Here is a 27,796-nt window from a genome sequence, read left to right as displayed (position 1 = left end):
AAGGCATTTAACGATATCATAGAATACATTGGTATTTCTCACATTAATAACACACTGGATGGAAGTCATGGTTACTCTCTAGTCGCGCTGATAACACATCTCCCTCACAGCTCTGCTCAATCCTCCCGCCTTCCTCTATCATGTGACCCCAGCGCCGCCCACTACACCCAGAGAGTCCTGGTAGCTACACCCTCAACGATGACGTCAGCAAACTGCGCCGGGCAGCACGTTGTGTGGAGCTGAGCTTCGGGTTGAGTAAGTAGAGCGGTGTCCGGGTTTTTGTGCTTTTACCGGTTGTACAGGAAGATGAGAGGGCTTCCCTGAGCGCACTTTATTATCAGGTGACCTAGGCTGCTAAGATAATGGCATCAACTAGACAGCCTATTCCACCTTGTAGAGGGATGTTGTTATACTTTTTAGTTGATTTATGGTCACATGGTTGCAGTAAAGCTGACCATACACTATACAATCTGATTGTACGATCTTTTGTAGGTTTGCTGTCAACTGTGTAGTGCAAGAGCCTGTCTGATTGGATACTAATAAAATGGCTAGTTTTGGTATGTGTTCATGTTCCACACTTTTGGCAAGCATGGTGGATATTGTACAATCAGATTGTATAGTGTATAGGCTGGCTTAAATCAATTGGTGTGCACAGCTTATTGTATTAGGGTGAGCACCCCAGAGCACAAACACGCATGCGTGTGTATCAGCAGAGCAGTGGATGGTGTCAGTAGGGCAAAGACTGATATTAGTTTATTTTTATTTTTTTTTATATTTAATTTTTTTACAATATTTTTATTACATATTTTATTTTTATTGGGCTTTGGTGAAATATCAAAAGTCTAAAGTAGAAGTGCACCGAATGGAAATTTTGGTGCCGAAAATGCAGAATGCACGTGGCCTGAAAACTGAAAATGACAGTTTTTTAAAAATACTTATATTTTTATATATAATTGTATTATTTTTGACTTTTTAATATCAATTTAAATTAATATGAGTTTATTGTTGGCCATTATTGGCACTTTTTAGTGCAAGACAAGCTCAAGAAAAACGCAGTCTCTGACCATCTCTTGTGTCAAGTCTACAATCTCTTACCTAAAGCAGAATTCCACCCAAAAGTGGAACTTCCACTCAATTGTCTCCTCTCCCCTTCCGGCGCCACAATTGGCACCTTTCGGGTGAAGGGGGGGGACAGGATACCAGTCTGTGATATAGGTCTTTGACAGGCATCCTGTTCCCACTTCCGGGAGTCCGCGCCACGGCCCATGACGCCACCGAGGGGCTCCCTACTTCTCCTGTCACCGGGCCAGTAGGAGAGAGGAGCGGGGCCTCGCGCATGCGCAGTAGGGTTCTCGGCATGAAGCCATAAGGCTACACTGCCAGGTTCCCTTACCCACAATGGCGGCAGCAGCACCCGACAGCTGATAGAAACATCAACTGAGGTGCCGACATCGCTGGACTCCAGGACAGGTAAGTGTCCTATAATTAAAAGCCAGCAGCTGCAGTATGTGTAGCTGCTGGCTTTAAATTTTTTTTTTTGGGGCGGACATCCACTTTATAACAGACAATATAGGGCGCATCAATAGTGCACTCTATTAAAATGTGAACCTGTTGATTTTTACATATATTAAAGTGCTCCAGTGCATAAGCAATAAATATTCTGTGTTTACAATAAAGTGAATCTAGTGCAACAAATCAAATGTCCTCAAATGATTATGAAGAAAAACACACAAAATTCTTCTTAGTAGATCCAATCACCACATAATAAAGTGCACATGCTTTCTTATTCGTGCTTCACCCGGAGTGGTAGATCAAAGCGCTCACCAGACAGTAGTGGCCACAGAGTGACCCTCAGGCATGAAAAACTATTTATCTTCAAAGGTAACTTTTCCAGATATCCTGGCAGAAGGACTCCAATCACCAGTCAGCAGGAATGTATTGTATATAACAACTTCTATATCTGAGCCTCGGTGCATCAACCAAATCTGCAAAAAGTGGCTCCCCATGAAAGCCACAAAACTTGGATAGTGTAAAAACGTCTTTATTCCAAATAAAACTAAGCTTCCAAACAAATGTGCAGGTACAGGACGAAAACCAGACTGGGCTACAGCTGAGGAGGAAAAGCAGATCCCTTTGAAAGGGAGGCTCGATACACACTCACCAGTCCTCCGTTCCTGGATCAGCTGGGACGCATGCCGAGACGCTATTCAAGTACACACAGAATACAAGGTACCACTCGGTCTCTGCTTTTCCTCCTCAGCTGTAGCCCAGTCTGGTTTTCGTCCTGTACCTGCACATTTGTTTGGAAGCTTAGTTTTATTTGGAATAAAGACGTTTTTACACTATCCAAGTTTTGTGGCTTTCATGGGGAGCCACTTTTTGCAGATTTGGTTGTTGCACCGAGGCTCAGATATAGAAGTTGTTATATACAATACATTCCTGCTGACTGGTGATTGGAGTCCTTCTGCCAGGATATCTGGAAAAGTTACCTTTGAAGATAAATAGTTTTTCATGCCTGAGGGTCACTCTGTGGCCACTACTGTCTGGTGAGCGCTTTGATCTACCACTTCGGGTGAAGCACGAATAAGAAAGCATGTGCACTTTATTATGTGGTGATTGGATCTACTAAGAAGAATTTTGTGTGTTTTTCTTCATAATCATTTGAGGACATTTGATTTGTTGCACTAGATTCACTTTATTGTAAACACAGAATATTTATTGCTTATGCACTGGAGCACTTTAATATATGTAAAAATCAACAGGTTCACATTTTAATAGATTGCACTATTGATGCGCCCTATATTGTCTGTTATATTGTTTATTAGTAAATGACTAATTTAGGAGCAGCATCAGTTTGGTAGAAAGCATGTATATATAAAAAAATGTTTTTGGCGCCGTGCCCATTAATTATTCACTGGACCTTCACTTTAAACTTAAAGTGTTAGTTCACCTTTACAGAAATATCTGTAAGGTGAACTTACACTGGACCCAGGGTCCCCCAACCTGAAGTCCGGGGATCCACCGCACTGACAGCTCGTATCACCGCAGTACCTTTCTGGGGATTTGAAATCCCAGCGGCTTTCTCTCTTCGCCCACAGTGACAGGACGGGCTACCTGTGTTCTGATTGGTCGGCGCCTACCAATTAGAATGCTCCTAAACCTACCGCCTGATGAGGTACATTTTTGGAGATTTAACCAAGGGGGTTTCTAAGCCCCGGACTGGTGAGGCAGCGACCTGGTGTGTCAGTGCGGGTGATTGCCACACTCCAGGTCAGCGGGACTGGGGGTGGGTGAGGAGGGGTTCCTGTGTAAGTTCGCCTTACAGATTTTTCTGTAAAGGTGAACTTACCCTTTAAACACATTGCTAATAGTATTAGCAAAATTTCCATTCGGTGCACCTCTAGCAGACATGATACAGGAGATGGTCAGAGACTGCAGACTGATACAAGATGCAATGCAGCCTCACCAGTGCCCGGGTCAGAGCGGCGATCTCCCGCTGTGTAACGGAGCTGGATTTGAATTTCCCGGGCTGGACGACTGCAGTAACAAAGTCCTGCCTCCTATGATATGTCGCACTGATTCAGTTTCCCGGCATTGGATCAGTGTGCCGTCTATCATAGAAGGCAGGACTTTGTTACTGCAGCCGCCCAGACAATTCAGCTCCGTGACACAGATTGCCGCTCTAGGTGACGAGGAGGAGGGAGGGGAGGACTTTGACTGAGCCGCCAGGAGGACACCCCCGCAATGTGCAACACCCAGGGCGGACCGACACTTTTTTTTTTCTTTCGGCTGCATGCCCAAAACACAGTTGGGGGCTGTGATTTCGGTGCACCTCTAGTCTAAATGGACCCCTGATGTCTCACTTTTGCGACAGAGAAAGAAACTGAGGACAGAGATTCCCCAGTCCCCTTCTCTGCAGCCAACCTAGTTTACTGTACTTCAGTTAGGAATAAAGACAGGAGTGATCAGTACAGATCACTCATTGTGTTCATTCAAAAAAGGAAGGGGCTGGATAAAAAAAAGGTTTACCAGCTCCGTCCTCTCACTGGAGAGGAGGGAAGCTGGCAGCACTGCAGGGGGCATCGACACAGCACAGGTTCATAAGGGTGTGCCCTGGCGCACACCTTTGATGAGATCCCTCCAATGTGGAAAAGGTAGGTTACAGCTTTCCCATCCCAATAATAAGGGCCCATTCATAGTGTGATAATGCACATTATATTCACTGTAAATGTCCTTCCAACAAACCTTGAAAATTCATGTGCACTGCAAGGAAAAAGAAAATGCAGACACATTTTATGGTGCATTGCAGCCCATTCAGCATTTCTCTGTTTTGAGAGATTTCCCCCTCGCTTCCTGTTATGGTGACAGTGTTGTCACCTAGATAGAGAATGAGGGAAAATCTTATGACAGGGCTTGACAAATTTGCTTTGGATCTAGGAGCCAGCTAAAAAAAAAGTTAGGAGCCAGTTCTTTTTTAAACTAACAAATCCTATGGGTGGAACATGTAACATGTTCCTGAAGATGACTTTCTCCTTTAGCTCTTTCACAGCCAGGGCCATTTTTGCATTTTTTGCACACATTTAAAAAAAAATTTAGGCCTGAAGATTACATAAAACCCCCAAACATGATATATTTTCTGAAAGCAGACACCCTAGAGAATAAAATAGTGGTAGTTCCAATTTTTTTTTATGTCACACGATATTACTGCAAAGGTCAGTAAAAAAGAAAAACCACATTAAAAGTTAATTTTAGGGGGCACAAAAAATTACCCAATTTTTTGGTCAGATATAAAGACCAAGGTCACATCGAGTAAATACCCAACATGTCAAACCTTAAACACGTCAGTACCCTATATTTTCCATAGGTGACACTTTATGTGTATTGCAATCAACGTTTTTAGGCATAGGCACCTTGTCTTGTGCGTATCTATATTGGGGTGGGGGCTCAATTTTTTTCTTTGGGGGGGATTATATGTGCTTAAGTGTAATTCAAAAATCCTTTTTTTTTTTTTTTTTTTTTTTTTTAAGTTCCCTATGTGATGATTTATTTTTTGGTGACAGGTTCTCTTTAATGACATCCAGGGTCTAAAAAAACCTGCATGTCTCCCCTGTGCTCCACTTAATGGAATGGAATACACATCGCACTGCATTATCTTCTTTCTTGGCCTTGATGCCCGGGGATACTGTCAACGGGGACCCGGAAATTACGTTGCATGTCACTTCCGGGTCAGCAACTAGAACCCCCTCTACCCGGCAGCACCTGCAGATGGGCAAGCTGAGCCATAGCGAGGGGGGGGGGGGGGGAGCATTCGGCCAGCAGCACAGGTGCCAGGTCGTCATTGCGACCAGAAGTTTGGACCTGGCACCCCTGTCTTATGGTGTGAGCCACAGACTGCAAGAAAGTAAGGCTCTAAGGTTAACATCATTAAAGGATACATTCACTTTTTAAGAAAAAAATAAATAAATGCACATTTTGTTGCAGGTAGAAAAATTGTGCATTAAGGCTGAGTTCACACTGGCTTAAAGCGGAGTTCCACACAAAAATGGAACTTCCGCTTTTCGGAACCCTCCCCCCCTCCGGTGTCACATTTGGCACCTTTCAGGGGGGAGGGGGGTGCAGATACCTGTCTAAGACAGGTATTTGCACCCACTTCCGGCATAGACTCCCATGGGAGTCTATGCCTCTTCCCGTCCCGACCGCGCTGTCTGCTGGGAACACACAGCTCCCAGGAGAGAGCGGGGACCACTAGGGACGTGCAGCGCGATTCGCGCATGCGCAGTAGGGAACCGGGAAGTGAAGCCGCAACGCTTCACTTCCTGATTCCCTCACCTAGGATGGCGGCGGCAGCTGCCGAGAACCGAGCGGGTTCTCGGCGTCCCCTGCCGACATCGCTGGACCCTGGGACAGGTAAGTGGCCATGTATTAAAAGTCAGCAGCTGCAGTATTTGTAGCTGCTGGCTTTTAATATTTTTTTTTTTTGGCGGTGTGGGTGAACTCCCGCTTTAAGAACAGGCGTTTGACAGGCGTTTCAAACGCCTATGCACAAGATTCAATATACAGCACATTGTGCTGTTCACAGTACAAAAACATAAAGCGTTAGCGTTGCTTTGGAGGCATTGAAACTTTTCAGTGCCTCCCATTCTAGTCTATGGTAACACTCCGCAAACCCTTGGCAGGCATTTTTGGGGCGGATGTGGAGCATCACTTTCCATTGTGGAGCAGTTTTAACGATTATCAGACGCTACAAAACCATGCATAGGGCATTTAGGGAGCATTTTAACGTTGCGGCGGACAGATCGGACACTTTTTTGGGACCATTGACATTTATATAGCGATCAGTGCTAAAAAATAGCCACTAATTGGCAGGGAAAGGATTAATACTAGGGGGGCGATCAAGGGATTAAATGTGTGTCCAAGGGAGTGTTTCTAACTGTGGGGCGATGGGACTGCCTGGGGGAGGAGACCGATTGTTGTTCCTAAGCAGTAGGAACAAGAGATCAGTCTCCTCACCCCTGACAGGACAGAGATCTGTCTGTTTACAATGACAGACCTCTGTTTTGTTGCTGTCAAGGGGCGATCGCAGGTGCCCGGCGGACATTGCGACCGCTGGGCATGCGCATCGGCTCCATAGTCGCACATGCACCTCCTAGTGCTCTTAAATGCCCGACGTACAGCTACGACGGCTCGCCCAGGGGAGCCAACCTGCCGCAGTATAACTGCGGCGGCGGGACCTTAAGTGGTTAAAGTATAACCATAGGCAAAACCTTTTTTCTTTCATTTTGTATAAAGGGTTATAACCCGTCATATCTATCTATTTAATTTTTTTGTCATCTGTGCCCCATTGGGGAGATTTACCTTCACTTCCTGTCCCATAGCCAAAACAGGAAGTGAAAGGAAATCCTTGCAAATTAAGGGAATCCATTGGGGCCACCCATTGGGAAATTTCCCCTCTGTTACTCTTCTAGGGACAACCCAAAATTTTGTTTTTTTACTTTTACTTTTGATTATAACGCTAAACGGGACAAATAGAGAGGGGCACAGACAGCAGAAAAGACTTGGCAGGTGTTCTAATACCTCCCAACTCTATCCAAAAAAAAAAAAAAATGCCTTTAGTTATAATTTAGTGGGAGAGAAGTCAAGAACCACAGAACTGCATAGTCTTCCAGTTTAATGATTATGGCAAAACCCATATTTTGGCTGTCTCTGGCTTCAGTCATTGTGCGGATTGGCAACCCATCAATCTCATACTCGTCGATTGCAGGTAGGTGAGGGGTAGATTGCGTTCCTTCCTTGCCAACCCCAGAACCTGGATAGGAGGAACCTAGATACTTAGACTGGAACCGTTCCCCTCTTCTCCTGCAGCACCTGAAAAGCCACTTTTGCTCCCCTTTCTCCTGCCGGCATTTAGCAGCTGCCGGAGTAAATGCTACCCCTCCTGTCCAGGTTCCCCTTCCTCTGGCCTCCCCAGTGTGCTTTCCCTTCTTTCCTTTCCCGCCAGCTGCGGCAGGGGGATGTTTCAGGGTGGAGGAACGGGCCAGGAAATGTGTCATATTTACCGGCCCCTTCCGTTTTCTGAATGAACACTCACGGTGTTCATTCACACAACTGAAGCATAGTAAACGTTTACAAAATTGAAGAAAACAGCTGAACGGCCGCACTCTGAATTACACCTTTTATTTGTGACAAAACAGTGTAGAAGATCCAAAATCTCTTACATCGTGGTGGTGAAAGGTACAGACAGGCTAACGCGTTTCACATCAATATAGATGCTTAGTCATAGCTGGCGACCATACTCAGACTGAAAATATTTATAGTGAAATAAAACCTAATAGGGGATAGACAACCCCCAGAAACTCCTCCCATATCTAATCAGACTAAATTGGAAACCAAATGTGCACAGGAAAATGGGCAGCACAAAAAAAATAGAGCCACAAGGATTAAGACCTCTGAAAGAATGACACAATATTAACCGCTTGCCGACCGGCTCACGCCGATATACTTCGGCAGAAGGGCACGTACAGGCATATTAACGTACCTGTACGTTGCCCTTTAAGACGCGGCTTGTGGGCGTGCGCACCACAGGCAGAGCGCCCGCTGCGAGCTCCGTGAGTGTGAATCCCGGTCCCGCGGATTTGATGTCTGTGGGGATACCCGCGATCGTCTCACAGAGAGGAAGAACGGGGAAATGCTGATGTAAACAAGCATTTCCCCGTTCTGCCTTATGACACTAATCACAGCTCCCTGTAATCGGGAGCGATGATCAGTGTTGTGTCATACAGAGCCCATCTCCCCCATAGTTAGAACACATCCCTAGGACACACTTAACCTCTACAGCGCCTCCTCCTGGTTAACCCCTTTACTGCCAGTCACATTTACACAGTAATCAATGCATTTTTAATCGCACTGATCACTGTATAACTGTGAATGGTCCCAAAATAGCGCCAAAAGTGTCTGATCTGTCCGCCATATTGTCGCAGTCACGATAAAAATTGCTGATCGCCGTCATTACTAGTAACAAAAAAAAAATTAATAAAAATGCCATAAAACTATCCCCTATTTTGTAGACGCTACAACTTTTGCGCAAACCAATCAATAAATGCTTATTGCGATTTTTTTTTTTTTTTTTTTTTTTTCCAAAAATATGTAGAAGAATACGTATCGGCCTAAACTGAGGGAAAAAAATGTTTTTTTATATATTTTTTGGGGATATGTATTATAGCAAAAAGTAAAAATAATGTGGTTTTTTTTTGCAAAATTGTCGCTCTTTTTTTGTTTATAGCGCAAAAAATAAAAACGACAGAGGTGATCAAATACCACCAAAAGAAAGCTCTATTTGTGGGGGAAAAAAAGGATGTCAATTTTGTTTGGGAGCCGCATCGCACAACCGCGCAGTTGTCAGTTAAATCCACGCAGTGCCGAATCGCAAAAAGTGCTCTGGTCTTTTGCCAGTCAAATGGTCTGGGGCTGAAGTGGTTAATATATACTTAGTAAAGTCAGAACAGAACTGGTTCACTGTGTTGGCGTGCTGTCCCATAGCAGATAATATTACTAACAGAGTTCCAATATAGGTACAATGTACAGTATAAAAACACAACAAGGCACTGAACAATGCATTAAATTATATCTGCACGGCTGAGCACAATCAAACATACCACAAACAACAGTAGAGAGAGACGATCACTGTCAAAGAACCGAAGTTGACTAATGTAAAGCACGGTTATAAAACATTAAGTAGTACTACTGCGTCGGATGTAACTTATATATATGAAATATAAGCAAAAAGCCATATAGTATACAGTATCTCACAAAAGTGAGTACACCCCTCACATTTTTGTAAATATTTTATTCTATCTTTTCATGTGACAACACTGAAGAAATGACACTTTGCTACAACGTAAAGTAGTGAGTGTACAGCTTGTATAACAGTGTAAATTTGTTGTCCCCTCAAAATAACTCAACACACAGCCATTAATGTCTAAACCGCTGGCAACAAAAGGTGAGTACACCCCTAAGTGAAAATGTCCAAATTGGGCCCAATTAGCTATTTTCCCTTCCCGGTGTCATGTGAATTGTTATGGCCCGTACACACGATCGGACTTTGTTCGGACATTCCGACAAAGAAATCCTAGGATTTTTTCCGACGGATGTTGGCTCAAACTTGTCTTGCATACACATGGTCACACAAAGTTGTTGGAAAATCCGATCGTTCTAAACGCGGTGACGTAAAACACATACGTCGGGACTATAAACGGGGCAGTGGCCAATAGCTTTCATCTCTTTATTTATTCTGAGCATGCGTGGCACTTTGTCCGTCGGATTTGTGTACACACGATTGGAATTTCCGACAACGGATTTTGTCGGAAAATTTTATATCCTGCTCTCAAACTTTGTGTGTCGGAAAATCCGATGGAAAATGTGTGATGGAGCCCACACACTGTCAGAATTTCCGACAACAAGGTCCTATCACACATTTTCCATCGGAAAATCCGACCGTGTGTACAGGGCATTAGTGTTAGAAGGTCTCAGGTGTGAATGGGGAGCAGGTGTGTTAAATTTGGTGTGATCACTCTTACTCTCTCATACTGGTCACTGGATGTTCAACATGGCACCTCATTGCAAAGAACTCTCTTGAGGATCTGAGAAAAAGAATTGTTGCTCTACACAAAGATGGCCTAGGCTATAAGAAGATTGCCAGGACCCTGAAACTGAGCTGCAGCACGGTGGCCAAGACCATACAGCGGTTTAACAGGACAGGTTCCACTCAGAACAGGCCTCGCCATGGTCGACCAAAGAGGTTGAGTGCACGTGCTCAGCATCATATCCAGAGGTTGTCTTTGGGAAATAGATGTATGAATGGTGCCAGCATTGCTGCAGAGGTTGAAGGGGTGGGGGGTCAGCCTGTCAGTGCTCAGACCATATGTCGCACACTGCATCAAATTGATCTGCATGGCTGTCATCCCAGGAGGAAGCCTCTTCTAAAGATGATGCACAAGAAAGCCCGCAAACAGTTTGCTGAAAACAAACAGACTAAGGACATGGATTACTGGAACCATGTCCTGTGGTCTAATGAGACCAAGATAAACTTATTTGATACAGATGGTGTCAAGCATGTGTGGCGGCAACCAGGTGAGGAGTACAAAGACAAGTGTGTCTTGCCTACAGTCAAACATGGTGGGGGAAGTGTCGTGGTCTGGGGCTGCATGAGTGCTGCCAGCACTGGGGATCTACAGTTCATTGAGGGAACCATGAATGCCAACATGTACTGTGGCATATTGAAGCTGAGCATGATCCCCTCCCTTCGGAGACTGGGCCACGGAGTAGTATTCCAACATAACGACCCCAAACAAACCTCCAAGAGGACCACTGCCTTGCTAAAGAAGCTGGGGGTAAAGGTGATGGACTGGCCAAGCATGTCTCCAGACCTAAACCCTATTAAGCATCTGTGGGGCATCCTCAAACGGAAGGTGCAGGAGTCTAAGGTCTCTAACATCCACCAGCTCTGTGATGTCGTCATGGAGGAGTGGAAGAGGACTCCAGTGGCAACCTGTGAAGCTCTGGTGAACTCCATGCCCAAAAGGGTTAAGGCAGTACTGGAAAATAATGGTGGCCACACAAAATATTGACACTTTGGGCCCAATTTGGACATTTTCACTTAGGGGTGTACTCACTTTTGTTGCCAGCAGTTTAGACGTTAATGGCTGTGTGTTGAGTTATTTTGTGGGGACAGCAAATTTACACTGTTATACAAGCTGTACACTCACTACTTTACATTGTAGCAAAGTGTAATTTCTTCAGTGTTGTCACATGAAAAGATAGAATAAAATATTTACAAAAATGTGAGGGGTGTACTCACTTTTGTGAAATACTGTATATTATAATAAGACCGAGCGATCGTACTCACATCTACCTTGTATGTGGTAAAGGAAAAGGCACCTTATAAAAAGAAACAGTTATGAAATAGAAGGAAAAGAGCTGATGACAAACAAAGACAAAAACAGAAGGCAGAAACATAGGAACGTAGAAGAGATGATTTCAGGCAGAATTCAAATGAATAAAGCAAAGGGGCTACACAGATGCCACTAAGGAAACCATGCAGATATGTGTATCAAAGTATACAAGCTAACTGTCACAGTAAAACCCCAGCAGTATAAAGCAACACTGTTGTCCAATACATGTCAAAAAAAAAAAGTATATATGTATGTGTGTGTGTATATGTATGTGTATATGTATGTATGTGTATATATATATATATATATATATATATATATATATATATATATATATATATATATATATATATATATATATATATATATATATATATATATTATTTTTTTTTTTTTTTTTTTTTCAATGCGACTTTTATCGCACTGCTATGGACATCGCCTTTGACATGCATTGGACTACTGTGTTGCTCCATACTGCTTTGGTTCATGCATGTCATATTTTAGCTGGTTGGAGTGTCCATATGCATTTTATGGATACTTTATATATGCATTTCCATGCGACTTTTATTGCACTGCCATGGCCATTTGTTTTTGACATGCTTTGGACGACTGTGTTGCTTGGTGCTGCTGTGATTCATGCATGTTATATTCTGGCTGGTTGGGAGGTAGTGTCCATATATGTTTTACGGATTTTATGTATGCCCTTCTAAGCGATTTTTATCGCATTGCCATGGAAAAATATATCTTTTTTTTTTTTTGACATGTATTGGACAACGGTGTTGCTTTATACTGCTGGTGTTTTACTGCTGTGGTTCATGCATGTCATGTCCTGGCAGGATGGGGTAGAATGCCCATATCTGTATTATGGATACTTTATGTATGTCTTATGTATACAATAGGCTGTTTACTTGCTGTTCGTTTACCGCTCAAAGTGGTTCATTTGTGACAGTTTTATTTCGAGAAGCTTGTATACTTTGATACACCTCAAAGCGGCATCTGTGTAGCCCCTTTGCTTTATTCGTTTGACTTCTGCCTGAAATCATCTCTTCTACGTTCCTATGTTTCTGCCTTCTGTTTTTGTCTTTGTTTGTCATCAGCTCTTTTCCTTCTATTTCATAACTGTTTCTTTTTATAAGGTGTCTTTTCATTTTTCTTTACCACATACATGGTAGATGTGAGTACGATCGCTCGGTCTTATATATAAATATTACGTCCGACGCAGTAGTATTACTTAATGTTTTATAACCGTGCTTTACTTTAGTCAACTTTGGTTCTTTGACAGTGATCGTCTCTCTCTGCTGTTGTTTGTGGTATGTTTGATTTGCGCTCAGCTGTGCAGATATAATTTAATGCATTGTTCAGTGCCTTATGTTTTTATACTGTACATTGTATCTATATTAGAACTCTGTTAGTAATATTATCTGCTATGGGACAGCACGCCAACACAGTGAACCAGTTCTGTTCTGAGTTTACTAAGTATATATTAATACTGTGTCATTCTTTCAGAGGTCTTAATCCTTTTGGCTCTCTATTTTTTTCGTGCTGCCCATTTTCCTGTGCACATTTGGTTTCCACTTTAGTCTGATTAGATATGGGAGGCGTTTCTGGGGGTTGTCTATCCCCTATTTGGTTTTATTTCACTATAAATATTTTCAGTCTGAGTATGGTCACCAGCTATGATTAAGCATCTATATTGATGTGAAACGCGTTAGCCTGTCTGTACCTTTCATCACCATGATGTAAGAGATTTTAAATCTTCTACACTGCTTTGCCACAAATATAAGGTGTTATTCGGAGTGCAGCCGTTCAGCTGTTTTCTTCAAATTTATACACCATTGCAGAGCCTGCACCTGAAGTTGTGAGTGGGGAAGGGCGGTTATTAGACACCAACACGCTTGGAGCGGCATCGCTACCACATAGTAAACGTTTACTATGCTTCAGTTTGTGGATGAACAGGAAGCTCTGTGCAGAGCTATTACTGTTCATTCATTCTGTGCAGCTGAGGCTGCAGAGATTGAGAACTGTGTCCCCAATCACCTTTCTGTCTTAAAAGTGAGGTGTCGGGGGGCTGTTTAGCCCACTGATATTTCACCAAACAGGGCTGATTTAAAAAAAAGTATTTGTAAAAAATAATTTAAAAATAAACTACTGACATCATTCTCTGCTTTACTGACATGTCCACTGTTCTACTGACTGACACCGTCGACTTTGTAAGCCGGTTCACACTATATGCGGAGCGGCTCGCAGCAGGGGGTCCAGTGCGTTCCTGTTCTCCATTTTCAGGTGCGAATCAGGTCCGAATTTTTCGCCTGAATTCAAGACCGGCAAACCCAGCCTTAAGGTAGGGTAAGTTTATATTTTTACAGTGATGTTTGTTTTTTTTATATATATTTTTCTAAATTTTCCTTACTATTTAGTTAGGCTTTTCTAGTTAATAAAAAAAAAAAATCAGAAAGCACTGAACCCTGGTGACCCCCCCCCCCCCCCCTTTTTTTTTTTTTTTTTTTTTCCTGGATATGTTTATTAAAACATTTTCAAAAATACAAACATGGAGCCAAAAAGAAAAGGGGAGAGTACCTCCCAAACAATAGAACCCAGGTGATCTTTGATCTCTTTTATGTTGTTCAGGTAGATCTCCACCTGTCGAAGGTTGCCTATCACTGCTTTATTGATTGACCAGAATGAAGCCACAATCACAACTAGTTGCAGAGCTTATACTATACACAGCAAAACCATGCAAACACTGGCAGTGATCCTTCACTGTCACACGAAGGGCAGAAATGATTTTTATCATAGGATGTGATTGACAGCCTGTCTCCACCTTCTCTATGCTGTGTGAAAGATGGTGACGCCAATTGAGGTAATAACTAGTCCTCTCGGGACAGACTGGAGCAGAGCTTAATTACTGATTATGCACCAGTGAGTTGTTTATAAACTGAATTTTTATACAGCCTACTTTATATGAACTATTATCAAAGGTTTACATTAAAGGGTAACTCCACTTTCGTGGGGGAAAAGAAAGCAAATAAAAAAAATAATATAGTGTATACAATTGTGACACAAGTCCTATTGTAATTGAATGCTATTAAAAAAACATTTTTTTTTTTTCAATCTGTAATATTCTGAAAATGCCATATGGCTACCCGGAGGTGTCCTGTATACAGAATGTGTACAGAACGCCCCCCAGAAACATCATTTCCTGCTTGTGTGATTGGCTCACTGATTTTCCCAGAAGTCTGCTCTAAAATACAAGTCAGATTTCAGGCATCCCCTGCAACAAAAATGTCATTTTTGATGAAATACTCCCAATAGGAAATCACATTTAAAGGGATGCAGGCCCAGCAGCTTTCCTAATTAGAGCCCTGCAGTTGCTGCAGCTAAGTGATAATTATGAAACCACTCCCATTAGATTCACTTTCCTGCAGGGACACAGACAAACACACAGAGATTTCTTCAGAATAACAAAAGGTAGGAATCTGCAACAAAGTTTGTTAAAATCACTGCAATGTACATCACCCAGGGGGGAATGTTTTTTTTTTTTTTTTCTCAACAAAAGTGGAGTTATACTTTAAGTGGCTGCTATCATAAAATAGGGACAAAACATTTCTTTCCTCAACTATATTTTTTTTTTCCTACTTTTAGCACAAAACATGTCAGACAGAGAAAGGGATGTAACTGGGAGTGAAGAAGAGGAGGATGGAACTGAAGATGAAGAGGTTGGAATGGAAGAAGAGGAGGTTGGGACAGATGAAGAAGAGGCGGATGCTGAGAATGGAGGGATGAAGAAAACGGAGAGTAAGGATAAACAAGGAGAAGATGCATCCGAACTCAATGAAGAGATGCTGGGTGAAGATGAAAATCTTGCTGGTACAAAGAAGAAGTCTGTTGAGCCTGGCATCATATACCTGGGTCACATCCCACCTCGCCTCCGGCCTCGCCACATTCGGAACATGCTGAGCATCCATGGAGAAGTGGGGCGTATTTTTCTGCAAGCAGAGGGTAAGCAATTGTTGCCATGAGGGAGACTTTTCTGGAATCTAAACTAGGACAGTGCTTATTCCAGAGAAACCCCTGTCTGTTCAGCAGAAATGGAGCTCTGGGGCATGTCTGAATCTGCTGCAGACTTTGGGGTCCACTTATAAAGCTGCTTAATCTAAAAAAAAAAAAAAAAAAAAAACTAATTGCACATTAAGCACTTGCTGACCAGTCACCATTATATGTTTTTTTTTTTTTTCAAAATTGTCGCTCTTTGTTTATAGCGCAAAAAATAAAAACCGCAGCGGTGATAAAATACCACCAAAAGAAAGCTCTATTTGTGGGAAAAAGCGTATATTGATTGGCTTGCGCAAAAGTTAGTGTCTACAAAATAGGGGATAGATTTATGGCATTTTTATTTTTACATTTTTTTTTTTTTTTTTTTACTATTAATGGTGATGATCAGCATTTTTTAGCGGGACTGCGACATTGCAGCAGACAGATCAGACACTTTTGACACTTTTTTTGGGACCAGTGACATACAGCGATCAGTGCTAAAAAAAAATTAATTGATTACTGTATAAATGAAACTGGCGGGGAAGGGGTTAACACTAGGGGAAGATCAAGGGGTTAAGTGTTCCCTAGGGTGATGTTTCTAACTAGGGGGAGGGAGGGGAGTGACTGGGAGTACAGAGAGATCGCTGTTCCTGATCACTAGGAAGAGATGATTGGTCTGTACTTCCCTGTCAGAATGGGGATCTGTTTACATTGACAGATCCCCATTCTGGCTTTCTGTGGAGTGATTGCTGCTGGCCGGCGGACATCCCGTCCGTCTGCCACGCACATCAGCTCCCTCACCGTGCAGCATGCGTGCCTGCTATAGCTGTTAAAGGGACCGACGTACAGCTATGGCGAAATGCCATGGGTATATGTAAAATTACACCCCAAAATGAATTTTGCTGCTACTCCTGAGTATGGGGATACTGCATGTGTGAGACATTTTGGCAGTCTAGCTGCATACAGGACCCAGAAAACCAAGCACCGCCTTCAGGCTTTCTAAGGGCGTAAATTGTTGCTTTTACTCATCACTAATTATCACAGTTTCGGAGGCCATTAAATGCCCAGATAGCATAAACACCCCCCCCCCCCCCCCCAATGACCCCATTTGGGAAAGTAGATATTCCAAGGTATTTGCTAAGAGGAATGGTGAGTATTTTGTAGCTCTCATTTGTTTTGGAAAATGAAGAAAGAAAAAAAATTTTTTTTTTTTTAATTTTCAAAACTTTGTGACAAAAATCTGCAAAATACTCAGCATGCTCCTCAGAAAATAGTTTGGGGTGTCTACTTTCCAAAATAGGGTAATTTGGGGGGCTTTGTGCTATCTTGGCATCTCATGGCCTCCGAAACTGTGATAGGTAGTGAGGAGTGAAATCAAAAATGTATAGGGTGTAATTTCACATATACCTATGCCATGTGTGAGCAATATATCAGTGACAACTTTGTGTAGAAAAAAAAATGTAATTTTTCCCGAAACTTGTGGCAAAATATTCCATGGACTCAACATTAGAGGTCGACCGATTATATCGGCTGATATTTGGCCTTTTTTAAGAAATCGGGCAATTATGCAAATTTGGCTGATTACTGACCGCACCGTGCCCGTCGACCCACGAGTGTTCCTCCTCCCTTCCTCACACTCCATTGGCAGAGCGGTGCTTGACGCTTGCCAGAGCCGCTGAGTGTGTGAAACTGACATATGTAACTGAATGCAGATAGAGACCAGCTGTCAGAATTCAGTGGTGACTTCGGGGGTGGGCGGGACCCAGCAGCTATCAATCACCAGCCAGTGGGATGGGATCTGGGCGGGCCGTTGTGTATGTGGCCCCGCCTCCTTACTTAAGCAGCCCAATCATTGGCAGGAGTTTGATAGCTGCAGAGCCCCGCCCACCCCTGACATCACCGCTGTATTTGGACAGCTGGTCTCTGCGTTCAGTTACATATGTCAGTTTCACACAGTTACACTATATCCGCTCAGTGCCACCTTCCAATCTGTGCCGCCTGCCAGTGCTACAGTGCCAGCCAGTGTAACCTGCCAGTGACACCTGCCAAAAAAAGAAAAATTGGCCTAAAATATAGGCCACAAAAATCGCCATCATATATCGGCTATCGGCCACCCTGATTTCTAAATATCGGCATCGGCCAGAGAAAAACCCATATCGGTAGACCTCTACTCAACATGCCTCTCAGAAAATAGCTTGGGGTGTCTACGTTCCAAAAAGGGGTCATTTGGGGGGGGTTTTGAAATGTCCAGGTATTTTATGTCCAACATATAGAAGCTTATGTCACACATCCCCCACTCTTCTAACCACTTGAAGACAAAGCCCTTTCTGACACTTTTGATTTTACATGAAAAAATCTTTTTTTTTTTTTTTTTTTGCTAGAAAATTACTTTGAACCCTCAAACATCTATATATTTTAAAGCAGAGGCATTTTTGGGGAAAAAAAAAACACTTTTTTGAACGTTAATGCAATAAAACACACTGTATTGCCCAAATGTTTGGTAAAACATTTGTTAAAAGATGATCTTATGCCGAGTATATAGATACCAAACACTACATGCTTTAACCACTTCCGGACCGCCGCACGCCGATATACGTCCTAACTTTGAAAAGGGATATCGTTGTTATGGCAGCAGCTAGCTGCCATAACCGCAACATCCTCTTGTTCGGCCGGCGGTCCGGTTTCCGATAATAGTGGTCTCTGCGGCAGATTCGCCGCAAGATCACTTTTATCGGCGGCGGGAGAGGGGGCACTCCCCCTTCCTGCCGGGCTCCAGAGTCCTCCGCCACTTACTGGAGCCATCGGCAGCGGCGGAGGCGATCAGATCCTTTCTCCTCTGTGGCATGGAGATGAGTGAGGGGAAGATGGCCCCCACCTGTCTCCATAGCATTGCAGGGCGGAAGCGATGTCAAAACGTCACTTCCGTCCATAGCTCTTAAAGGGCCATTTTTTTAATTATTGTTTTAAATGACTTTTTTTCTTTTTTTTTGCGTTTTAGTGTAAATATGAGATCTGATGTCTTTTTGACCCCAGATCTCATATTTAAGAGGACCTGTCATGCTTTTTTTCTATTACAAGGGATGTTTACATTACATTACAAAGTGACCCTTTTTTTTTTTTTTTTTTTTAAGTGTAAAAATAAAAGTTAAAATAACTAAGGAAAAAAAAAAAAATCTTTTTAAATGTGCCCCGTCCCGCCGAGCTGGCATGCAGAAGCGAACGCATACGTGAGTAGCTCCCGCATTTGAAAACGGTGTTCAAACCACACGTGAGGTATCGCCGCGATCGGTAGAGCGAGAGCAATAATTCTAGCGCTAGACCTCCTCTGTAACTCAAAACATGCAACCTGTAGATTTTTTATTTTAAATGTCGCCTATGGAGATTTTTAAGGGTAAAAGTTTGTCGCCATTCCACAAGCGGGCGCAATTTTGAAGCATTATATGTTGGGTATCAATTTACTCGGCGTAACATTATCTTTCACAATATAAAAAAAATTAGGCTGACTTTACTGTTGTCTTATTTTTTAATTAAAAAAAGTGTATTTTTTTTCCAAAAAAAAAGTGCACTTGTAAGACCGCTGTGCAAATATGGTGTGACAGAAAGTATTGTAATGACCTCCATTTTATTCTGTAGGGTGTCAGAAAAAAAATTATAATTTTTGGGGGTTTTAAGTAATTTTCTAGCAAAAAAGTCTCGAAAAAATGCGCAGTCCAGTGGGTAGCCAAATGTGATGGGTCGCCATAGGTGACGAAACACCGTCACTGTTCTTGTCTCTTGAGACACACAAGAAGTGAATTATTTTCAGTAAGTCAGCCATTACATGGAATTGCGAGAATGAGGAATAAACCATAATTGGAGATGCAAAGTGCAGAGCCTGAGTTTTATAATGTGCTCTGTGGTCCAGCATTGTAGGTGCTTTTGGCTGTGGACACGGGTCAGCATGGGCACCTTGACTGGTCTGCAGCTACTCAACAACATACACAACAAACTGTGATGCCCATTTATTTCTGCTTTCAACACATCAACTTCAGGACACCATGTTCACTTGCTGCCCAATACATCATACCCACTTTCAGATGTCATTGTAGAGAGATCATCAATGTCATTCACTTAAAGTCTAAAGGCTTTAAGTTTTGGATAAAGTGAAGAGAGATTAGAACCTCTGTCAGTTTTTATTGCTGCCCGTGCCCCGTTAAGAAAATTTACCCTTTCTATTAGTCATGTTTACTGTTATCAAAAGTGATAGTAAAAGAAAATCACTAATTTTGGGTTGTTCCGAGAACAGTAATAGAGAAGTAATCATCTGGTTCTGGTGACAACCAGGGATTTCCTCTCACTTCCTGTTTTGGCTATTAAGCGGGAAGTAAAGGAATCCCCCCAATGGGGCAAAAAACTTTAAAGTAGAACTAAAGGCAAAACTTTTTTTTCTTCTTCTTCTTTTGGATAATGGAGAGATAGATTAGAACATCTGTCAGTTTTTATTACTATCTGTGCTCCCATTAAGGAGATTCACTTTCTCTATTTGTCCTGTTTACCATTCTCATTGAAAGTAAAAAAGTCCCACATTTTGTCCCCAGAAAAGTAATAGAGGGGAAATCTTCCAATGGAGACACTAGTTCTGATGACCTGGGGGCTCCCCAAGGAATTCCCTTTATTTGCATAGATTTCCTCTTACTTCCTGTTTTGGCTATGGTACAGGAAATTAAGGTAAATCTCTGCAATGGGACACAGATGGCGAAAAAAAAAAATCTGAGGGGTTTTAACTAGAGGTCGACCGATATATCGGCCGGCCGCTATTTGTTTTTTTTTCACTTAGAGCCCTTTCACACTGGGGCGGTTTGCAGGCGCTATTGCGCTTATAATAGCGCCTGCAAACCGACCCGAAAGTGCCGCTGCTGTGTATCCAGTGTAAAACTCCGAGGGCTTTCACACTGGAGCAATGCGCTGGCAGGACGGTAAAAAAAAGTCCTGCCAGCAGCATCTTCGGAGCGGTGTGTATACCGCTCCTTTACCGCTCCTGCCCATTAAAATCAATGGGACGGCGCGGCTATACCGCGCCGTCCTTAACCCTTTCTCGGCCGCTAGCGGGGGGTAAAACCACCCCGCTCGCGGCCGCATACCGACGGTAAAACGCCGCTAGTAATAGCGGCGTTTTACCCCCGCCCCAGTGTGAAAGGGCTCTTAATCGGCATCGGCTGATTGTGCTGATAAAAAAAGCCGATTATAACTTCAGCGGGACTTGCAAATGACTTCTGTAATAGAAGTCAATGCAAGTTTCCTGGAGTTATTTGTGGAGAGGATTCTCTCCTCCCTGGGCAGCCTGCCAAGTCTGATAAGAAGATACATTGTATCTCTTCAAGTTCTTTTATCAATAGACTGAACTCTGTGTGTAGAAGCTCTCAGTTTAACCATTTAAAGACTAAATCTTTTCTGACACTTGTTGCTTACAAGTAAAAATCCTGTATTTTCTGCTAGAAAATCCCTTAGAACCCCCAAACATTATATATATATATTTTTTAGCAGAGACCCTAGGGAATAAAATAGCGGTTGTTGCAATATTTTATGTCACACGGTATTTGCGCAGCGGTCTTTCAAACGCAATTTTTTTTTTTTAAATTAATGAAATTAAAAAAAAAAAAAAAATAAGCAGTAAAGTTAGCCCATTTTTTTTCGTCCAAAAGTTTTTATTACCTGTTTTTGTGTATTTAATATTTAAGATATAGTTTGTTTTTTTTAATCTAAATTATACATACAAGTGAACTGATTGGAGGTTTGTTTTGTTTAATAAATGTTTAAATGTAAAAAATTTTCTGTATCACTTATTAAGGTTGCTCCCACACTGGAGCGGGCATGCGTTGACGGTAAAACGCTGTTAGTTTTAGCGGCGCTTTACCGTCATTTTAGCAGCGCTATTCGGCTGCTAGCGGGGCGCTTATAACCCAGCTAGCGGCCGAGGAAGGGGTTAAATGCGCCCATGGAGCGCTGCTGCCGAAACGCTTTGCAGGCGCTTTGGCAGCGGTGCGCATTAATTTTAATGGGCAGGAGTGGTGGTATACACCACTCCAAAGATGCTGCTTGCAGGACTTTTTTTTTTTTTTAACATCCTGCCATCGCATCGCCTCAGTGTGAAAGCACTCGGCTTTCACACTGAGACTGCAGGGGAGCCGTTTTACAGGCGCTATTTTTAGCCCAAAAGCACCTGAAAAACGCCCCAGTGTGAAAGGGGTCTAACTGTTAGATTTTATGAGATGAAGGGAAAAAAAAAAGAAAAAAAAATCGGCCTAATATATCGGCCCAAAAATATTGGCATCATATATCGGCCACCGCGATTTCTAAATATCGGCATCGGCCAAAGAAAAACCCATATCGGTCGACCTCTAGTTATAACCCTCCCTTACTCTATACAAGATTTTTAAAAAAAGTTTTGCCTATAGTAGAGGTTGACCGATATGGGTTTTTCTCTGGCCGATGCCGATATTTAGAAATCGCGGTGGCCGATAGCGCGATTTTTTTATTTTTTTTTCCCCCTCATCTCATAAAATCTAACAGTTAGACCCCTTTCACACTGGGGCATTTTTCAGGCGCTTTTGGGCTAAAAATAGCGCTTGTAAAGTGCCTGTAAAACGGCTCCCCTGCAGTATCAGTGTGAAAGCTCGAGTGCTTTCACACTGAGGCGATGCGCTGGCAGAATGTTAAAAAAAAAAAAGTCCTGCAAGCAGTATCTTTGGAGCGGTGTATACCACCAATCCTGCCCATTGAAATGAATCCGCACCGCTGCCGAAGCACCTGCAAAGCGTTTCGGCAGCGGCACTTCAGGGGCACATTTAACCCCTTCCTCGGCTGCTAGCTGGGTTATAAGAGCCCCGCTAGCAGCCGAATAGCGCCGCTAAAATGACGGTAAAGCGCCGCTAAAACTAGCACCTTTTTTTTTTTTTACCGTCAACGCATGCCCGCTCCAGTGTGGGAGCAACCTTAAGTGATACAGAAAATTTTTTACATTTAAACATTTATTAAACAAAACAAACCTCCAATCAGTTCACTTGTATGTAGAATTTAGATTAAAAAAAACAAACTATATCTTAAATATTAAATACACAAAAACAGGTAATCAAAACTTTTGGACGAAAAAAATGGGCTAACTTTACTGCTTAGTTTTTTGTTTTTTTTGTTTTTTAATTTATTAGTGTATTTTTTTAAAAAAAAAACTGCGTTTTGAAAGACCGCTGCGCAAATACCGCGTGACAACAAAATATTGCAACAACCGCTATTTTATTCCCTAGGGTCCCTGCTTAAAAAATATATATATATATAATGTTTGGGGGTTCTAAGTGATTTTCTAGCAGAAAATACAGGATTTTTACTTGTAAGCAACAAATGTCAGAAAAGATTTAGTCTTTAAATGGCTAAACTGAGAGCTTCTACACACAGAGTTCAGTTAATTCATAAGTGTAAACATTGTATCTCTTCAGGTTCTTTTTATCAGATTTGGCAGGCTGCCCAGAGAGGAGAGAAGTGCTTCAAAGAAGATTTCAGGCAACCTGTATTGACTTCTATTACAGAAGTCATTTGCAAGTCACGCTGAAGTTATATCGGCCTTTTTTATCAGCACAATCAGCCGATGCCGATTAAGTAAAAAACACCAAATATCAGCCGATATATCGGTCGACCTCTAGCCTATAGTTCTACTTTAACTTGTCAGTGGTCATAAAGTTATGATCGATCCGTGTATGGGCCCCTATGTACATATATCATAACAAATTTCACATAGAGATGGTGGTTAAAGTGGTTGTAAAGGCGGAAGGTTTTTTTTACCTTCTGTGTGTTGCTCCCCCCCCCCCCCCCAATACTCACCTGAGCCCCCTCTTGGTCCAGTGATATGCATAAGAGACTCAGCTGTCCCGTGTCTTCTCATTGGCTGAGACCAGCTCCATTGGCTCCCACTGCTGTCAGTCACAGCCAGTGAGCAAATGAGAAGGGGGTAGAGCCAATCCACAACTCTATATGTGTTATGGACTCATGCTCGGGAGCAAGCACGCACCAGTGCCCCTGTTGCAAGCTGCTTGCTCTGGGGGGGGCACTGGTCAAGAGGGAGCAGCCAAAAGCACTGGCGCAGGACCTGAGAAGAGGATTTTTTAAAAAAAAACTTTCAAACCTTTAATTAAGGTTTACAAAAAAAAAACTGTAAGGCAAAGCCATAATGAGCTAGTATGCATAATAGCTCATTCTGAAATACTCATCTTAGAACGAAGTGCTGGCATCTGACCCCGGTCCACGCCGAGGGAGCTGACATTTTGCCCTCTGTGTGTCTTCGGGGTTCGCGTCTCTGACGCTGTGAGAGGCCAGAGCCACAATTACGTCACTCCCGGGCTTGCGCCCGGGAGTCTTCTTCCCGGCAGCGTCTGCCAGGCCTTCACAGCGCATGCGCCGCTGACATCAGGGGCTGCATGCAAAGTGACTATCTCTCTTAAACCATACAGGTTTAGGAGATATTAATTGTACCTACAGGTAAGCCTTATTATAGGCTTACCTGTAGGTAAAAATTAAAAAAAAAAAAGGGTATACAACCGCTTTAACACATATTGAAAAGGTCATTTTCATGACGATAATCTCCTTAACCACCTCTGGACTGCCCACCACACATATACTGTGGCAGGGCGGCGTGGCAGCGCAAAATCATGTACCTGTATGTTATTTTGTGCATGCGATCTAGGGGGCGCGCACTCACTGCCGGAGCAACACTCCCACTGGATTGGACACAGCAAGAGCCAATCCACTGTTCTGTCAGATTAAAAGAGAGTTCTTCTGTTTTTCAGCTAAGCTGAAATGCGGATCTCTTTTCCTCCAGTGCATCCACTCCCCCACAGTTAGTAAGCACTCATAGGAAACACACTTAACCCTTTGATCGCCCCTTGTGTTTACCCCTTCCCTGCCAGTGTCATTTATACATTGATCGGTGTGTTGTTTTTTTTTTTTTTTAGCACAGATCACTGTAATTGGTGTCACTTAGTGTCAGATATGTCCGCCAGTGTGTTGATACTACAACGTCCAACGAAAACTGAAATATCAGTGGGCAGATTCACTACTGACGCCTGCTGGCTCCTAGATTAAGCTTAGATTATACATGAATTTGTCCATTGTGTATTCTATCATCTTTAATTTTGGTACGAACGTTAGGCGACTAAAATTCTAAAGTCACGTTTGTGTGTTTAAACTTTTTTTTTTGGCAGATCGCGCAATTCGCAATAAGAAAAAGAAAGCCGGCAGCAATGCCCGCGACTTCACAGAGGGCTGGGTGGAATTCCGGGACAAGCGCGTGGCTAAGCTGATAGCTAAAAGCCTGAACAACGCCCCTATGGGCACACGGAAAAAGAACCGCTTTCATGATGACATGTGGAATATGAAGGTGAGGTTGGAGTTTCTGCCATTTGGGCAGCTAATAGTGTGTACTAGACGTTAGAGTAGTCTGTGGTAAAGTAAAAATGTAGAGCTTGTTTATGATTTTGCTATAAGAAAAAAAAAAAAAAAGCAGATTTAATGGGGAACAAAGGGGTTTATTTACTAAAGGCAAATCCACTGTGCACTACAAGTGCACTTGCTGTAGAAATAAGGGGAAGATCTGAAATGAGGGGAAGCTCTGCTGGTTTCTATCATCCAATCATGTACAAGCAAAAATGCTTTTTTTTTTTTTTTTTTTTTTTTTTTTCTCCTTGCATGTCCCCCTCAGATCTACAGCAACTGCACTTACAATGCACAGTGGATTTGCCTTTAGTAAATAAACCCCAAAGATTCAACCGCTTTTAAAATAGTTTTTAAATGGGGTAAAAACATATTTTCTTATTTGTCCTGCTTTTTGAGCAATATCAAAAAAGCGTGGAATTTAATGCAAATACAAATATGTTTTTAATAGAATTGCATACAGTATAGTAGGTAAAAATTTTGAACCTGCCAGGTTTTTGTTTTGTCTCCATTAGAGAGATTATTCCTCACTTCTGTGGCAGTGGCTACATAGGAAATCCCTCCAAGAGGGACAAAAACCGCCATCCATTCATTTTTTTTTTTTAAATATAATATACGGTGAAAATGTAGAACCTCTGTGGGGTCATCGTCAGATTGCGTGCAACTAGAAGTAACTTTCACTAACTTTCGCACTTCTCCATCTACAGTATCTGCACCGTTTCAAGTGGACTCATCTCAGCGAGAGGCTGGCCATCGAGAGGCAAGTGCGGAAGCAGAGAATGCGCGCCGAGGTGTCCCAGGCCAAGAGAGAAACTAATTTCTACTTGCAGAACATAGAGCGCAGCAAAAAGTTCTCCAAAGCTGACCGTAAGAGGGCAATGGAGCCAGAGGGCAGCAAATTCCCTGACAAGCAGTGGAACTTCACGCAGCGTAAGACTGAGGCTGAAATACAGGTCCTCAAGGCATCTGGTGACAAGAAACGAATCCAGAAGAGGCAGGAGCAGGCAGAGCGTGCACAGGAGAGATCACAGACGAATCGCTCACTACTGCAGAAAATATTCAACGCTTCTTGAGCAAGGAAAGAAAACGGCAAAGTTTTAACTTATTGCAGGCACTGTTAATGGGGAGCAAACAAGCTTTCCTTCCCCTCTTGGGACAGCAGTGTTCTACACTTTTCCATTAAGAGCTTCTGTACAGTGTAAATATTTGGTACTTATTTGCATTGATGAAATGAAATCCATCTTGATCATGCTTCACTAAGAGATATAGATAACGGACTTCTGACACCCACCAAAGATAAATGAACTATAGCTCTACACATGTATCATAATATATGTCCAAACCCCACAAAGTGGTGTCATTTGCAGTTGGCTGATGTTGACACTGATGTTGCAAAGGTGTGGTGTGCCCTGGATGAGCACCAGCTCTGCAAATTGGCTTTGAGAGCCGGAAAGGAGCCTTGAATGTGACCGATAACCTCCACAAGTTTTTTGGGCACTATCAAAAATGTGGCAGGTGTAGCTTTTTAGTTGTTTGTGATGTGTTGGCAGCCTTTTCAAATGAATGGGCTGCCTTAACATGATGCATGTTAACTGCACCACAACAGACTGCCATGGTGTGAATGGGACCTTTAAATTAATCTATGAAAATAGTCGTATGGCTGCTGCTACTTTTGCTGGCTTGTTTTACCATTTTTATTTCTTTTGGGAGGTAAAAATACAGGACAATTCTATACATTGCATGTTTTTTAGTATGTGTTTGCTGATTCTTACCTGCTTCTGTCCTTTGAAAAAGTGGAAGGGGTCTACCTGTCATTAACATGCAATTATGCACTGGCAAAAAAAACTGCATCTTGGCAATCTGTCAATGTACAAACCCCTTTTCTTGTAAATCACCTAAAAAAAAAAACTCTAAAGCTGGCTATAGATGATGTGATTCTCCCCCCTCCCCCCCCCCCCCCCCCCCATCAACAGAGTCAGTGTTGATTGGGGAATTCTTCCTGTGGAGCTACTGTGTTCTCCTAGCTGGGGGAACCGCCCCTGTTGTGAGAAAAAGTCGCTGTTAATAATCACATGTAAAAATCCAGCATGCTGGTCTTGCCCAAGTTGATCGATAGATCAACTTTGGTACAATCGGCCTGCCCATAGACAGTTTGAATCTCGGCTGGTCCCAGCTTAACCGGCCAGGATTCAGACCAGCCCTGGTCGGCTTAAGTGACTACTGAAGAAATACGCAGGCTGCCATTACTAACCTCTCCTGAAAATGTTAGCTGTGCAGCTGTCATGCTATTCCTGTGCTTTCCAAATCCCGGAGCTACATACAGCACATTGCAAATCAGACGCTCTGACTTTGTTTGCTGTGTTCTTGTTCTGGGTCAGTATTGACAGCCAGGCAACTAGGATTTTTGGGAGGTCGGTGGGGCAGACATACAATTTATCTAAGTTGTCTTTCTTTCAGCAAGCCAGGGAATTGCAGTGAGTCGGTCACTTTAGCAAGCTATGTGCTGACCCCTGTGTGTTTAATTCACTGTTTTTAGATCATGTCCAGTTCTGTACACCCATGATTACCAAAATGTGGCAGACACAAATATTTTTGTCATCTGTTATTGCAAATTTTCTTCTAGCTTTAACATATTATGAATGGTATTTGGTGTATTTTATATGAATAAATTATCGTGAACTATCACCTTTATAGATTTGAACTTACATTTAAAAGCCAACTTCCGTCAGTAGTACTATTTTAAGTACAGTTGTTATAAATCACTTACATAATTACATTAACACAAAGCTTGTAAGTTATATTCAATTTTTTCTTCATTAAACAAATACCCGGTCATCTTACCATAAGGGTGACAATGCAAA

At 42.5% G+C, this 27,796-nt stretch overlaps 1 protein-coding gene across 2 annotated transcripts; it reads left to right on the top strand.

The window, feature by feature from the left end:
• Positions 1–108: 108 nt before the first annotated feature.
• On the top strand, positions 109–27,796 carry ABT1 (activator of basal transcription 1). 2 transcript variants are annotated; one of them, XM_073600010.1, is made up of 4 exons: positions 109–255; positions 15,090–15,446; positions 24,707–24,882; positions 25,643–27,796. In XM_073600010.1, the coding sequence occupies exons 2-4, from the start codon at positions 15,098–15,100 to the stop codon at positions 26,006–26,008; spliced, it is 891 nt and encodes a 296-aa protein (XP_073456111.1). In that variant the 5' UTR covers positions 109–255; positions 15,090–15,097; the 3' UTR covers positions 26,009–27,796. The 2 variants fall into 2 exon arrangements, with proteins under 2 accessions (XP_073456111.1, XP_073456112.1); XM_073600011.1 differs by having other exon boundaries at positions 224–341.

Source organism: Aquarana catesbeiana, linkage group LG09, assembly GCF_042186555.1.
Source record: "Aquarana catesbeiana isolate 2022-GZ linkage group LG09, ASM4218655v1, whole genome shotgun sequence".
NCBI lineage: Eukaryota > Metazoa > Chordata > Amphibia > Anura > Ranidae > Aquarana > Aquarana catesbeiana.
The sequence above is the reverse complement of the archived record's forward strand: the minus strand, read 5'-3'. Positions and strand labels throughout refer to the sequence as shown.